Source organism: Temnothorax curvispinosus, unplaced genomic scaffold (assembly GCF_003070985.1).
Source record: "Temnothorax curvispinosus isolate PA1 unplaced genomic scaffold, ASM307098v1 QBEX01013138.1, whole genome shotgun sequence".
In the NCBI taxonomy this organism is placed as follows: Eukaryota; Metazoa; Arthropoda; class Insecta; order Hymenoptera; family Formicidae; genus Temnothorax; species Temnothorax curvispinosus.
Genome location: NW_020222918.1, coordinates 57948 through 73159, shown reverse-complemented (window position 1 = coordinate 73159; position 15212 = coordinate 57948). Strand labels below are relative to the sequence as shown.

At 37.9% G+C, this 15212-nt stretch overlaps 1 protein-coding gene across 1 annotated transcript in view; it reads right to left on the bottom strand.

Annotated features, from left to right (window-relative positions):
* The window catches only part of LOC112463375 (neuronal PAS domain-containing protein 3-like), a 35980-nt gene that overhangs the window by 9949 nt on the left and 10819 nt on the right, over positions 1 to 15212 (bottom strand). Inside the window, exon 2 of the mRNA XM_025029783.1 lies at positions 1767 to 2179. Within this exon, the coding sequence (XP_024885551.1) occupies positions 1767 to 2179 (413 nt within the window). The remainder of the gene's footprint in view (positions 1 to 1766; positions 2180 to 15212) is intronic.

Below are 15212 nucleotides of genomic sequence, written 5' to 3'. Positions count from 1 at the left end.
CTCTTGGTGAAATGTATTGATTATTGCGACTGCTGATTCATTTCTACGAATGTAGATTAACTTTAATCTCGGTGTAACTCACTTTTATATTTTTTTTTAATTTTTAGAACTAGAAAAAGGCAAAAAGTAAATTAAACTGAGATTAAAGTTAATCTACATTGGTAGAAATGAACATGACGCATACACGTCATATACAAATTTTACTGAATTTACACTTTTCAAGTTATCATTACTAATTTTCATAAATAACAATGTTCAATAAAAAAAATCGTTTTTATTTCTCTTAAGTATTATTTAAGACACATTAATCGTCAGAAACCGAAAGATTAAGAGACACGCAAATTTAAAAACCGGCTTTTGAATTATCAAAACGTATAAAAATACCCGTCAAAATTAGAAGAAACCGAAATCTAGTTTGATAAGAGAAATCACTTTCGCTTTTATACTGAAGTAAATTTCAGTAGAATCATTCATGTCACGTACTATGTGTTCATATTTGAGTGTGACATTTCAAACGTCGTGTATTCTAGAGCATGTTTCTCTCAAGTTTGATTATCGACTGACATATTTCTTGGAAGAATCGTCGATCATGCTGTTTCAATATACTACACGTGTCAGAAATTTTACGATTTTATCTTTATTATTATGCCTGCGTACAATGGCGCACGTTTGACAGACAGCTCGATCCATCTCGAAGAAAGAAACTGTCTCAGTTCAATATCCTTCGCTATCACCGCGTTACATCGAGAATTTTACATTGGAATCCATAACAAGCATGAAGCTTGGGATAGAACGTGAGGAATTATTAAAAATAGATTCGTCGAGATTTGACGTAACACCGATATTATTTTTAAACATCACTGTTACAGAAATCGTCATATTTATTAATAAATCATAGATGAGAAGTTTAAAATAGCGACATTACAACGCGTCTCATTTAATATCGATTTCCGCCGGTTGTTTTGAATTGTGAAGGGTTAATCTTGCGGTAATAATCGACGAGGCGATCGGCCTCTCGAGAAATTTCACGCTCGTTTTTCGACAAAGCGCGCGAGGAAGCGCCCTTAAAAGCGTCGTCGTGAGGACGCCGTGTCTCTTTTTACCCGAGAATAAAGACGGGACAATCGTTCTAGAGGGATGCAGCCACTTGAAATTCAATTCGCCAATGTCGTGAGAGGGGGAATCGAACTGAGGGAGGCCATTGTAACACTATAACGGCCCCCATGCTTTGCTTACAAAGCGTTGGGAACTAACAATGCATTAAGTGCGCAATCACATCCATCTCATCCGATACTATTTGCCCTTTGCGCGTAAGTGTCCGGTTGCTAAATTCATACCAGCCCTATAACAACGGCAAGATAAAAAAAGGCATGATTTGCGGCTATTTATGCTCAATTATGGAGTTTGGATAACGCAATCGTTCTGGTAGGTTCAGATTGATTTCGATAAACAAGTGACATTGTATGCCGTTAAATATTAAAGGATGAAATTTAAACCAATGCCTTGAGTTAAATAACATTTTGTTATTTTTAACTACCATGTGGGTTGAAATATACTATTTTAACACAAAACAGTATTATTTCAACTCCATTTTAGTAGGTTTAGTTGAATTAATATTGTTTTAATTAAATTAACGACGTATTGAGTTGGAGCACGTATTGAGTTGGCGATCTATGGGAATGGTTAAAATGACTCAAATTGGTTACAATTTGACACTAACGAATTTAACAGTGTAACTTATGCCGATAAGTATATTATTATTTATTAATCATTATTCTATATATTGATTCGATTTGATAATATAAAAAAACTCGATTATAACAAATAAAAGCAAGATTTACCAAATGGGCATATTCGTTACCATGAGGAAAGACGGCTCTCATCTTGAGATAACTTGTGGTCAGTCTGATGATGCTGGCCTTGTCCAGTTGTGTAGTAATGGCAGCTGGAAGTGGTAGCAGCTTCGCCAGCTCCAAAAATTCCTGATTCTCCTTAACGCGGCGCGACCGCGCTGCGTTTTTGCTTTTTTCTTTCATCACGATTTCTTGCAAACCACCGGATGTAGTGGAGCTAGCGATGCCGTTCGAATTGTTGTTGTTGTTGTTATTGTTATGATGATAATGATGATGATGCGGATGATGCGAACTCAGATCCAATGTGTCTGAGAGAGGACTGCTGTCTGCAAATAAAAGGAATAATTTTCGTGAAACATGTGTGTCAAACGAATGTGTTTAACGAATTTTATTAGGATTTTATTAGCGTAATTTAATAGCATTGTTATAACTGTCATATACAAACAGATAAATAAATAAATAAATAGCATCTTTTAATTTGCTTAGCAACATTTAATTTTTTAAAACTCTATTCTTAAATTTAATTACATTTTGATTAAATTTTAAATTTGTCTTTATACATTTTGTTATTTCTTGATGAAGTTTTAAAGATTTTTCAGACTTTAAGAAACTTCGAATTTTCAAAACTAAAGAACATACAATATTTCTATCCAAAAGAATATATATATTTTTATATTTTATAATATAATATACATATGTATCTTCTTGCATATGTAACGTTACATTCTTGATCAAAATTGAGGGAAGGTAACTCGTAATTCCTCGATGTTATCGCGCATGTTTACGTACGTCGTTCTTAAGGATAGAACTTAATACGTCAAGAGTGGCATTAAGGGTTTGTGCTCGCGACCGGGGAGACTAGACATGCGCAACTTACCCGCGTGCATGTAAAATCGATGCAGCAATAACGCGAATTGCATAAACGACAGCATAAAGTAGTCGCGCTATCAGCGTACCCAGCTGAATTAACTTAACTCCGCTACGCGGAGTTCGAGTCCACGCCCGCCGTAATCGCAATTCATCGTCATCGTTAATGTCGCCGGCAGAAATGCCGATATCCTGTAACACCTGATATCGCATTGCTGATAATCGGATTGGAAAATATAGACGTTTGCCCTCGTCTTGTCCTTGTGTTATATATATACAGAAAATGATCACACCTTCCTCGCAATTCAGGAACGCTCTCTATTTGCTTATATCCGTTATATATCTTTGCTAATAAATATCAATTATTGTGAAATATCGTCGCTGGAAAATATTATATTCTCTCATATTATAAGCTATGAAATTTACATGATATGCAAATATTCATATATTTGTAATTATATTTTATTATTTCTAAAATAATATGAATATAATGCTTTACACTCGACGTTGCTTGAACCCGATGTGTCAGGCAATGTTGTAAAAATTTCATACAATTTTTTACGTTTCATGTAAATCGCCCTGGATAACCGGGTGTGTCATTGGCCCCGTAGAGATCGGAATTTTGCAGGCGCAATTATTTGTCTTGCAATATTGGCGGTCGTGACTTTATTTCGAAATCACGTTCGAAGCTTCCAAGCCGAATTACATTTTTTCCCAGATGAAATAGAACCGTCTCTATAGACACATGGCATTAATCCATAAAATCGAGACTACGAATGTTTTTTTTAATTTTCCATAACTTTGCGGGCACGTGACAAATTTCGAAAGTATAAATCGACAAAAAACTTACACTCGAAGAGCCTATACCGTCACGTTAAATTCGCGGGTTTATATCTATGTATTCTATGTAATAAAAATATCTCAAACAAGGAAATAAGGAAATAGAATTCATAAATTGCAAAAAATGTTAAATATGGTTAGTCGTATATCGAACAAAATTTAAAAGATAAAATTATTTGATTAAATTTGCCGTTTGCTCGACATATTATTATACAAAAATGCACAATTCAATTACTGAATTTTTTACTATAAATTTAATAGAAGGCCACGATTCAATTATTGAATTTTTGATTATAAATTTAATAGAAGATCTATATACGACCCTATAAAGGACGGATTTACGTGCAATAAAGCTTCAACATTTTTTTCCTTCCTCTTTCACTTATGTGCAATTTAATTCTTCTTACGCACAGTAGACTTTTTTATCTGATATTCTGATACCGATTGCAACCTTTTGTATCAAATTTACAGTTTATAAACGAGGCAATTAATGTTATGCATTTCTATTCTCAAGCACTTCGATTTAAATTACACATGCACTCGCATTACTCGCAAGCACGCGTGCGTACAAAATACCTGTAAAACACAGAAATTCATATAAAATTAAATCCCTTAAAAATATCTCACGTTTTAAGTCGGAAGCTGGAGTGAATTCCTCAAGTGCTCTCCAACACGCACGGTCGATGCGAGAGAGATTTTGACCGCGACGTCGTCGTTCGCTAGTGATACGGCGCGTAACGACGACGTCGAAACTCCTCGTTATAAGAAACGAAAGCAAAGGGAGCAAACCGTCATTAAAGCGCCGGCGAGAGAGCAACCTAACGATGTAGCTACCCGGACTTCTCTCGAATGGAAATTTGTTTGAATAATGTATTTTTTTGTCGCTCTATCTCTGCATTCGGTGACGGTTCCGACCGACGCTCAACACTTCTCGATTTCCCTTAGATAAGTATCTTATCAAGCGCGTAAAATTCGCTCGGTCTTCCTGTTTATTTAAAAAAAGTCATCACTCTGTCATCTCTCTTTCTCTCTCATTTAAAAAATCTCAAAAATAAAAACGATATAGGGTAAATTCGGGTGAGATGACCTTAGAGGAGAGATGGCCTATTCATGCACTGAGAAAAAAATTTCTTAATTCCAAAAAAAATATTTAGTCCGATACGAGCAACTAAACATGTTAATTAGTTAACTAAACATTAGTTTTTTCAACAATTATTAAGTTGCACTAAAGAAGGTATGGTGCATTCATGTCAACCTTTAAAATTTTTTAATCAAGAATTAATTAATTTAACTAATGTTTAGATAAACTAATTAAAATGTTTAGTTGCTCGTATCAAACTAAATATTTTTTGGGATTAATACATTTTTTTTTTAGTGTGTTTACTCGATACTAGATGGCGAGCTAGATTGAGAGAACATGGGTGAGCCATCTCTCTTCTATAGCCATCTCACCCGTGTTTGTCTTATTTGTGTATATGAAGATTTTTATCAAAACATTAGAAAAATTCTTTTGAATAATTTCGGATAACAATTCTCTAGTCAGTTTCGAAGATCTTTCTGCTTATAATTAACATAAATTAAACAGATTATTCAATTGATAACAGCCCGCCAGCTTTTAAGCTTTTAAACGTTAAGTAAATTGAAGGAATGATTTTTCTCGTAGAAAGTAAAAATATAACAAAAATATTGTCACATATCCTTTCAAAGTATCTCTTTTTTCTACATAGAAATTTATTTTAAAATATTATTTATTTTGAAAGATTAATCTTTCCTTCGCTGATTTATGAAACACCTAACTCATGAACGTGACAATTCATAATAAATAACTCCAAACGTCGATCGTTAGAAAAATGTCAAACATCAGTTAAGAAAATTACCAAACGGAAGCGTTCGCAACATCGCGATGAATTTGCGTGTGCATTATTCCGCTACCAGGAAGTATTGTTTCCAAGATAATGCGCATAACTGAACAGTTATCCTTTTTTTCGCGCATTCCCAGAAACCGCGCTCAAATATTCGTTCGCGCTCGTTGCATTACCGGGAAAACTGCAGGCCGTCGCGTCGGTGACGAACAGGTCCAAGGAAAAGTGACTCCACACTCCGAGAATAAGTTGCTTCCTCATTGGCCGGTTTCGGTATCATATACTTCCATATTGCGATCACAAGATCGAGAACTATTATTAAGAACTATCGTCGGAGAAAATTAGAGAACACTTCTGACCAGAGGCGCCATTTTGTGGCGATGCTTGAAACACGTGCGGATTACTATACGAAATTGATTAGTTAAAGGATGAAAATTATTCACGATTAAATATGCGTCAAAAAATTATACACGAGAGTTTACATATATTAATAAAATTAATATTGTATTAACGATCGGAGGTTTTATTTATAAAATATCGAATAAAATATTTTTTAAATTTAATTTTATAGTATTAATTGTATATATTTATATAATATTATTAGATATTGAATTTGAGTTTCTTTCGAGATTAATCAATGTAAGAATTGATCGGAATGTAGCTTTTTATAGGTATGCAGGTTTGCTTTCAGTTTTATTTATCTTTATTTTATTTATTTATTTAGAAAAAGAAAGAGAAAAGTCTTTCAGTTCTATTCTGTTCAGTTAGATTTGTTTTTCCTTGTTTTTATATTTGCGTCTTCTTGTAACAGAAATGACGTATAAAGAGAAGAATTACTACTAAAGCCGTAAACTTATATATATATCCGAATAATTTAATACTAAATTACCTGAAATTATTTTCATCCATTTATCCAAGTATGAACAATCGCATAATTCCGATTTTAACGATCCAAAAAATCTAATTTTTATAAATCCGTGGATTCAAGAAATTTAATTACTCTACAGAGATGATAACACAGTACAATGTACCAAAATTTACTTAAAATAAAAATAAAAATGAGAAAAAAAATGAAATTATTTTTGCTCATTTTTATTTTTGCTTGTATTTTATAGTCACACAATAAAAAATTTACATTAAAAATCTTATACATTATTAATTTTTCGGTGAGAAATATCCTTATTTATTTCGAATATGTAAGTCTCTTTCTTCACACAGATCAACGAAGTTTTAAAAGTACTTTTTCCAGGATTAAAGATTTCCATTTTAAAATATGCATGTATTACGCATGTGACTACAAAGCACGCGAAAATAATATGTTTTTCTTATACTCGCACCGTTCTAATCCGAATAACATGAATTGATAAATTTGTAAATTTAAATAAACTAGATTTTTCGGGTGTGGAGCTTATACATATGAGCAACCGAGGAGCAATTATTTTGAATAATTCACGTATTTTTGAATATTCAGAAAAATCTGAATCGTATTTATTATGACGGATCATATGTACATAGTACCTTCCTGATTCTCTTGTTTGTGTCTAATTCTCCAATTTTGGATGTAAGGGTCACTTCTCGAGACAGCCGACCCGCGTCCGTAATTTTCCATCGGTGCCATGTTGCACGCATTCTTCCTATCGCAACTAGCTGAACTCTGACACCACGTAGATCGCTCACAATGTTTTGCACGTGTCGCCGACGACGTTGAAACTACTTAATCATCAGTTCCGAGCACGCGTACGTTAAGAAACCGCTATGACTATCTGCCATTATTGCAATTTCCAAACCACGTGATCCACGACATCGGACGCGCACGTGTCATTGATCGAAGGAATCGATGAATGCCCGATCAATGTTGCACCGAAATTCAAAAAGACTTGATTCGCCGCGATCGATTAGAATCTGCCGATGTTAACAAGACGACGTGCGAACGTAAAAAAGAGACTCGCTCGTGCGTCGCGCGTTGAACTCGACTAGGGAGCATTCATTTCAGAGCGACTCACTATTTTCTCTTGTCGCTGAACCAATGTCTCCTCTCTGCTTTACCTTACCCTTGCTCATCTCAACCAACGCTGTTTCCCGATGGGATAGGTAAGCTGTGAGAGGCACCACCCTTATTTTAAGCTCCACCCTTGATAGCAGGGTCAGTCCCGGGGAGGGTCAGGAATTCTCCAGTGGGGTGCACGCACGTGCGAACGTTCATGTATGCGCCCTCTCCCCCCCCCCCCTGTTTCCTTGAAAAAACCGAAAGAGCAGCTGAAGCCCGAAGGATAATTGTAACAAAACGTTCTTGCCATCGATTTATAATAAAAGTCGTTACCTATTTTAACTCTGCTTTCCAGAAAGGTAAAAGACCTTAGTTTTCTCGCGAAGAAAAATTCACACTCCAATAAAACATTTTTATAAAATATCTAATTACGTTTATTCTTTTGTATATATTACAAAAGATGATATATGATACAATTAAAATGTAATTTCAATTTTCTCCAAAAAGTTTTATGTTGAAAAAGTTATTCTTTATTATCTTAATGCAACAAAAAAGGGTTTTAAAAAGAGCATTGTAATAACAAACTATACGTTTATCGTAGATAAATTTTGTTTAATCTATAAAATATATAACACGCATTAGAGTTTATACTTAAAAAGGCATGAATGTAAGATTAATAGTGAAATTAATGGATCTGCTTGTGTATTAGGAAAAATCTGCGAATTGCTTTTCTGCAAAAATAATATTTCGGTTTTGAATAGAAACGGATAAATCCTAAACTAACAGGTAGATAGTACAGATGTTCGACCTTTGTTACAGTTTTAAAAGAAGTTTTGAAAAGGGTTAGGTTTTAGTTGTGAAGATTTTGCAACTTGAAAAGATTAGATCTTAGTTTTTTAGAATTTTTAAATCTTCGTTGCAGAATTCTTTTTGGACAGAATTTTCATAATCCGGTTGCACGTGTTTCAAGAAGGCCTTGACAGCGTTATAATCTTGAAGGTTGATGAAGGTGTTCGACTGAGACATGCCGATAGCAACACATGGCTAAATATTTATTTTCCCGAAAACACACAACAACCTGTCAGTAAAAAAATTTTCTGAAAACACGCCAAGATTTCATAAACCGGTATTCAGTCGGTTCTTATATTTGAGACCGCGTCTTAAGTACAATCGCAATCTTAATTAAGATGTTTCAGATTAATGAAATAAGTTAGACACTTTATTACAGTTGCAAGAACATTAATAATCATTTCATCAAATATTTCTGTGTTCTTTTATGAACTCATTTTAATCTATCATGATTATTATTTATTTTCCCCCAATTAGTCGTTGCATTTTTAACATAACGAAACATTTTACAGGGTACAATGAATACAATTTAATATTTAGGAGAATCATGTCACGAATTATGTAATTTTCCTAAGACTTTATTTTTCGTAAAGTAACGATCAGTACTCGTGTAATCAAGAATGCATTGGTTTTCGTTGCTTCGACGTTCCGAGTTCAGAACGTCATTAAATTCCGCGTTGCGCGGCACGATAGAATTTTCACCACAAAGACAAAGAGAATCACGGCAACATCTGATTTATTAATCAGCGCTTTCCGATATAATGCGTTCACTCGTTGCTCTTTCTCTCTCTTCATTATCAAAATCGCTATTCGTTCGCAGATTTTTACAGTTATTACATACCATTACGACTATAATCGATATCCGGGTATAGTAAGTAAGCGCGGCGAGAGGGAGGATGAGGCAATCCAATTTGCGACCACCGGTATCTGTCCCCGTCGTCCAATTAACGGATCTTTCTTCTAATCTCATGGATTCACCTGGCGCCCGCCCGGATAAATCCCGACCTTTTTGCTCGGATAAAAGAGAAACTGAAGAGGGACGATGCGGGAAGAATGACGTGCAATTATCTAGGTATACGTCGATTGCGCTATATGTGTCGGAAGTGCCGAATCGTCGCGTATATGAAACGAGAAATGGTATTACATTCGATAACGATTACCGATACTGTTGTACATATCGAAATAGACAAAAAGTTCTATCTAAAAAGAATTCCTCGCGCACGAAAAGTTAATGGATTGGGAAAAGGAAATGATGCCCATAATTATCTCCCACAGATATTTTTTTTTTAATTTACGTAGAATGTACACGCACGTTTTTTACAATTTTCAATATTGTTACATCATATACGATAAAATGTTTCACGGTAGAATAGAATGCGAATGTCTGGTGGTTTCACGTGTATCACGATATGCAAGGGGAAAAAGCAAGGGAAAAATCGGCCACAAATCTCATGTAAATGTTAGTGCAGTGGGTCGTCGAGAACGGAGAGAGAGACCCGCTTGTAACTTATTATTTTTATCGCGGCATTTCTTATGCGAGGAGGGAAATAAATGGCGACGGCGCAACCGGCGGGAAGGCGCACTATACAGATCGTGCAGGATGGCAACCCAAGCCATCGTGTCGCTTGGGGGAATCGCCGAAGATTTTTCAGCGCGCGGGACAAAGAACACCCTCCGCGCGTCGATATACACGTCAGGGAGTTTGCGCGCAAATACGCGCGAGAGAGAATATCCGCCGTGTACGCGCGCGAAACAGGCGGAGATAATATTTGCCGGGATTTGCACGCGTGCCCGGCCGTCGGCCGTTATTTTCGTATCGTAATGTGTCCCGCGTCCTATTCTCTTGCCGGCGCGCAGGATGAGGCCGCGTATCCGTGAGAAATGACACATCCGCACGCGCGCGATCCCGCGCCGCGAAGCGCCGTGTCCATATTCTGTGCGCGCGGGCCAGGGTAAATAGGTGTTATGCATCCCGCGCCGGAATCGCGCCGGTGTTATCCGAATTAGAGAGACTACGTGCTTGCCACTCGCTATCATCCGGCGCCCCATAAATTCCCATTACGCGACGCGCGTCCGATCAACCTGTATCCTACAATTACATTTTCACTGTTTCTTTTTTTAGTTTTCTTTATTTCTTATTTTCGAAATAGATCCAGCGGCGAGTGGCCTGAATCTCGACAAAACGGTCGAAAACGATTGAAATTATCGCGGTGTTTAATTATTCTACACTTGTTTAATTATATCCGGCTACTTATTTGAAGAAACAGTCGTCGTTGAATCTTTCTTATTCTTCTTTCACCGTGTTCTGTTTTAATTAATTCAATGCGTCTCTATTCTCCCTCCCACATAACCTCAAGTTAAAATATAATCACACAGGGTTGTACTCGATAATTTAACTGCAATGAGAGATTCAAGAATAAAACTTTATTAGGATTTACCTAATATTATTTCTATTGTAATTGCAATGAGAGATTCAAGAGTAAAACTTTATTAGGATTTATTATATTATTTTATTGTAAACTCTCTTATTACGGAAGAACAATTTAGACGCATTAAAAAAATACCATTATGAGTATGTAAATTCGTGTCCGTTTCAATTATTCACCGTGATATTTAGTGAGAAATTTTTTCCTTCACAATTTATCTCTTTCGAACTTGGATTACGTTATACAGGATAGGGTCGTTTTGCTTCGCGCTGTTCACGAAATGTTCAGATCTCTCGGCCCAAATCGTGAACAAAACATCGTCGATCGTTGATGTCGCAGGTAAATGTCGAAGTTACGACCTACAGCAACTTTTACGCGTTAATATGCGCAGGCACACACGATGCTGCTGTGCCGTATACAATCGCTGAATGGATTTCGGCCTCCGGTCTCTCGACCGATCGGGGATGATGAATTGCGCGCGTTCCCGCGCGGCACCCTTATCTTTTTGCCGGATTTCCGAGACGGGGGACGAGGTGAGGGCGTAACGGCGTACCAGAGAAATATCCTGGCTGGCTGGCATTGCCGATAGAGAATGGGCGACGCCATAGTCGAAAATGTAGGTGAGACCGAAGTTAAGCCCCAGCGGAGTTGCAAGCTCGCGCCCGTTCGCGTTGCATTCAGTCGATCACGTACGAAAACAATCAAGGCATTTCCTGCCGAAACTGCTACTGCTGCGCAGAAAATTGGAATGCAGCAAGATAGATTTATGTTAAACTCGTCCTTTCAGAGATAGCCGCGCTTTTCAGGACGCACCTGAACTATTTCACAAAGGCATTTTTTTTAATTCTTGATTGAGAAACGATCTTCGTTTTGCGGTTTTCCGCTATCTCGGGGTATTCTGTCACTTGAAATATGCTCGCATATATACGGTAAGAGCAGTCACTTTTCAAGATGATTCATACAACATAAAAACGAACAATCTAATATTTTCTGCGTAAGCTAAGAATTTTACGAATTGTCCTTTACTTTCCAACGTTTCGGTTCAATAGCGAATTTCGATTTATTTATAACTGTGCGTTTAATCAACGAGTTCGAAAAAGCAATTCTATATATAGAACTACTAACATAAGTAACTACAAGAATATATATTTTTCATAAATCCTTTATTCGCCGATGTGTAACAATTTTACTTTTTACTATCTACTATCTAGCGAAACCACTGCCAAGGGAACGGGCTTGGAAAAATTAGCGGGGAAAGAAGACCCTGTTGAGCTTGACTCTAGTCTTGACTCTCTTCAGACTTTAAACAAATCTGTTTGTCGAAATTAATGATCTAACTGAAATTCTTTATTGCAAAATTCTTTTACGAATACGTAAACCTGCCCCTAGAACTCGCCTAAGTTTGACTAATACATTCTAAAAAAAAAATAGATTCAATTTTTTTAATATTAAATATTCCACACTATTATATAAGACACTTCGTAAAAAAATACATTTGTAGCCTACTTTGATGTACAATATACGCTGTCCCGGCCTCGTTAACCCCATTTTGATTTCTACGTCGACATCGATGACATAAGATCCGGGACGGCGGCCCAAATTATTAGCATACTGCGTGTCCCGGCATACAACGCGAAGTTTATGCCGAAAATACGCCGCGCCGTTAGCCGCATCGTAGCTGTCGCGCTAAAAGAACAAACAACCGAATCGCCAGATTTCATCCCCCGCCGTCGCGTCGTCGTCGTCTCGATCGAGCGGGCGCGATACCCGATTTGTCCCGTCCCCGCGGTCGTACAATATGGAGTGCTCGCGTCGGCTTTAAGGGATGCGTCTGCGAGAAGAGCGTTCGCCAGATGCGCTGACGCCCGCATTAATATACATATTTATTTAGTTTTTCTAAAAGTATACGACTGTTTTGTATTATTTGGATATTAATTATTTATTCAATGCGGGTGAACAACGTTAACTAAATGACCATGAATTCGTAATTGTGCTAATCGAGATCGGAGAGTTGTTATCAAACTGAAGAACAATTATTGTCAAACACTGACCGAGTTGTAGCCCGGAGGATATTTCATATATTAATCTGATACTCGAGAAAGATTTTAAATTATTAAAAGTTAACGGATTTTTCGACGAATAAAGCTTTAAATAAGAAAGATAACGAAGTTCCATTCCTCCATTAATTTTATGTGAGTGGATTTTACTTTAATAGAATTTTAATCTCAAATTTAATTACGTTACGGGATAGTTAACGCTGAATATTAAAGGAGATACGAATAAAGTCTCCAGTTAATTAGACTCTCTCGAGAGAAAAATCGATTCCGAAATCGAGAAACATACAATCCCTTTTTAGGGCCTGTCCTATGAGAAGGGCCACTTCAGTTCATTACTTTCTCACAGACAACTGTCCAGGATATGTGTATCAGATGACGATTCGCGACATATACGCTGATAATACTATCGTTCTTGTCACGCGGCGCATTCCTCAGACAGATAATTCCGTCCGTATTCGAGTTGCACTCGCGTGTACTCGCGCGTGGAGTGCGCCCCGGCACTCGGTGATACCAGGAACCACGTTCATCTCGGGCGACTCGCCCATGTTTTTCTTGCATTGTGCTGACCACGTATCTCGCCACGTATGATCCCAAGAGACGACGTATATACGGGCCCGGCGTTGCCAGCCACGACCACAGGGTGGATGCGGCAGCGAATCGGATCGTTTGAGGGACATTTTTCGACGCGTTTTCCTTCTCCGATGAAAAAGTGACGTTTATACATCGCTTACCTTCTAAATGTCAAAATATATATATATATGTATATATATATATATATTTTTTTTTTTTTTTAGATACGTCAAACGACACAATCTAGCTGACGGTAAATTTTGACAGATATAAGGCCACTTAAGGAAAAAGTTGCCGATTATCGTTGTGTCATTGGCGATTCCATATCTGGACACATCTCTTGTAACTCGATATTTCTCACATTCGCGTCTCGAATTATAATTTTCTCGCGTCGAGCTTTGGAGATCGGCAACGTCGCCGTGTTTGCACGTGTTGCACTCCGACACACGGTAGACGGTACAACGTACCCGAGAGACCTCCTTCCGCCCCCTCCCTATCATATTTTTTTTTCTCTCACTTCGACGTGCACTCCACTTAGAGTTACAATGTTGCTTGTGAACTGGCAAACACCGTCTCTCGTGAAGCCGGGCGCGACGTGAGCAGCGCGCGTGCAACCCGCAATTCTACACGCGCAACTCGAATTTCCACGCGTCTTTCGTGCACGCCGTCTCGCGCGACAAAGCCGCTCTCACGCGAAACGTGCGAGGGCCCCGAAGAAAGAAAATAAAGCGACTCGCGTCAACGCGCTTGAAAATCGACGACGCGTGACGCGAATGTTGCACACAGCCGCGGTGGCGGGCTAATTAAATCTGCACGAGTATCGGTGACGAGAAAGGGAACTTCTTACAACAACGCGAAAGTATCACCTGACAAATTAGTTTCTTCTGAGAAAGCCGGTATAAAGTATCGTTTCTAAATTCATGGGGCAAAATTCAAGGATGCCCTCCTGACCGAAAATCAAACAGTTCCTCCACGTTTCGATATTTGATAATTTTACGCATTCGCTTATGACTACCAAAGCGAGATTTTTTAAACTGACAATTGCGTGCAATGAAAATAAAACGTTTTTGGGAAATTAATCATATAATTACGCGTTTGAGGCGATGTTTTATTTAATTAAAACGCGAGAACAACTCGCGTGGTATTGTGAGTAAAAAAAAACAAGGTTTACGCGGAATAACAGCGATTTAACCTTGAATAGATTGTCTTGCGAGTGTTGTAGATTGATACGAGGGTGCAACTAAGCGTATTTTGTTGCATTTTGAAACGGGAGAGAACGAGAGAGCGCCACGGCTGATAGGTCGCGTAGTTTATTGATCATGAATTCGAGCCTGTGTTTAGACGCCAGTATCGCGACGCCCGCGCCGTAACGTGAGAATCGTGCGCCGTAACAGGCCGAGCAGGCAACAGCCGTACCAAATCGTTAAACGGCCTCGTGCCGTGTTTAATTTTTAACTAAACGTCATAACAAACGAATATCTCTCGACTGGCACTTTGTGTTGAGTTCTGGACTCGAGGAATCGCGGGGTTGTATCGCGGGATTTTAAAACTAACTGCCTCTTTCTCTGCGCTCATTCTCTTCTTACAGAATTCTCTCCGGGGGACATGATTCCGCTACCGATTTCTCGAAAAAATATACCGGCATTTAGAAGATAACAACGTGTTACAAAGTTGATATCAAGCAGGAAACGTGATTTATTTCGACAGATTCTCGATGGTGAAAAAAGTAGTCGTTTCGAAAAAGTGCGCGTTGCAATCTATTCTCTCTTTTAATCCTCTCAGATTTCACGGACAATTGTCGACGAAAGTTTTGGGCGACAATTAGCGTAACGAGGAGACCTGTTTCTTTCTTCTATACCCCGCGAGGAATTCTAGCAACCCTATCGAGGGCGAAGTTGCTC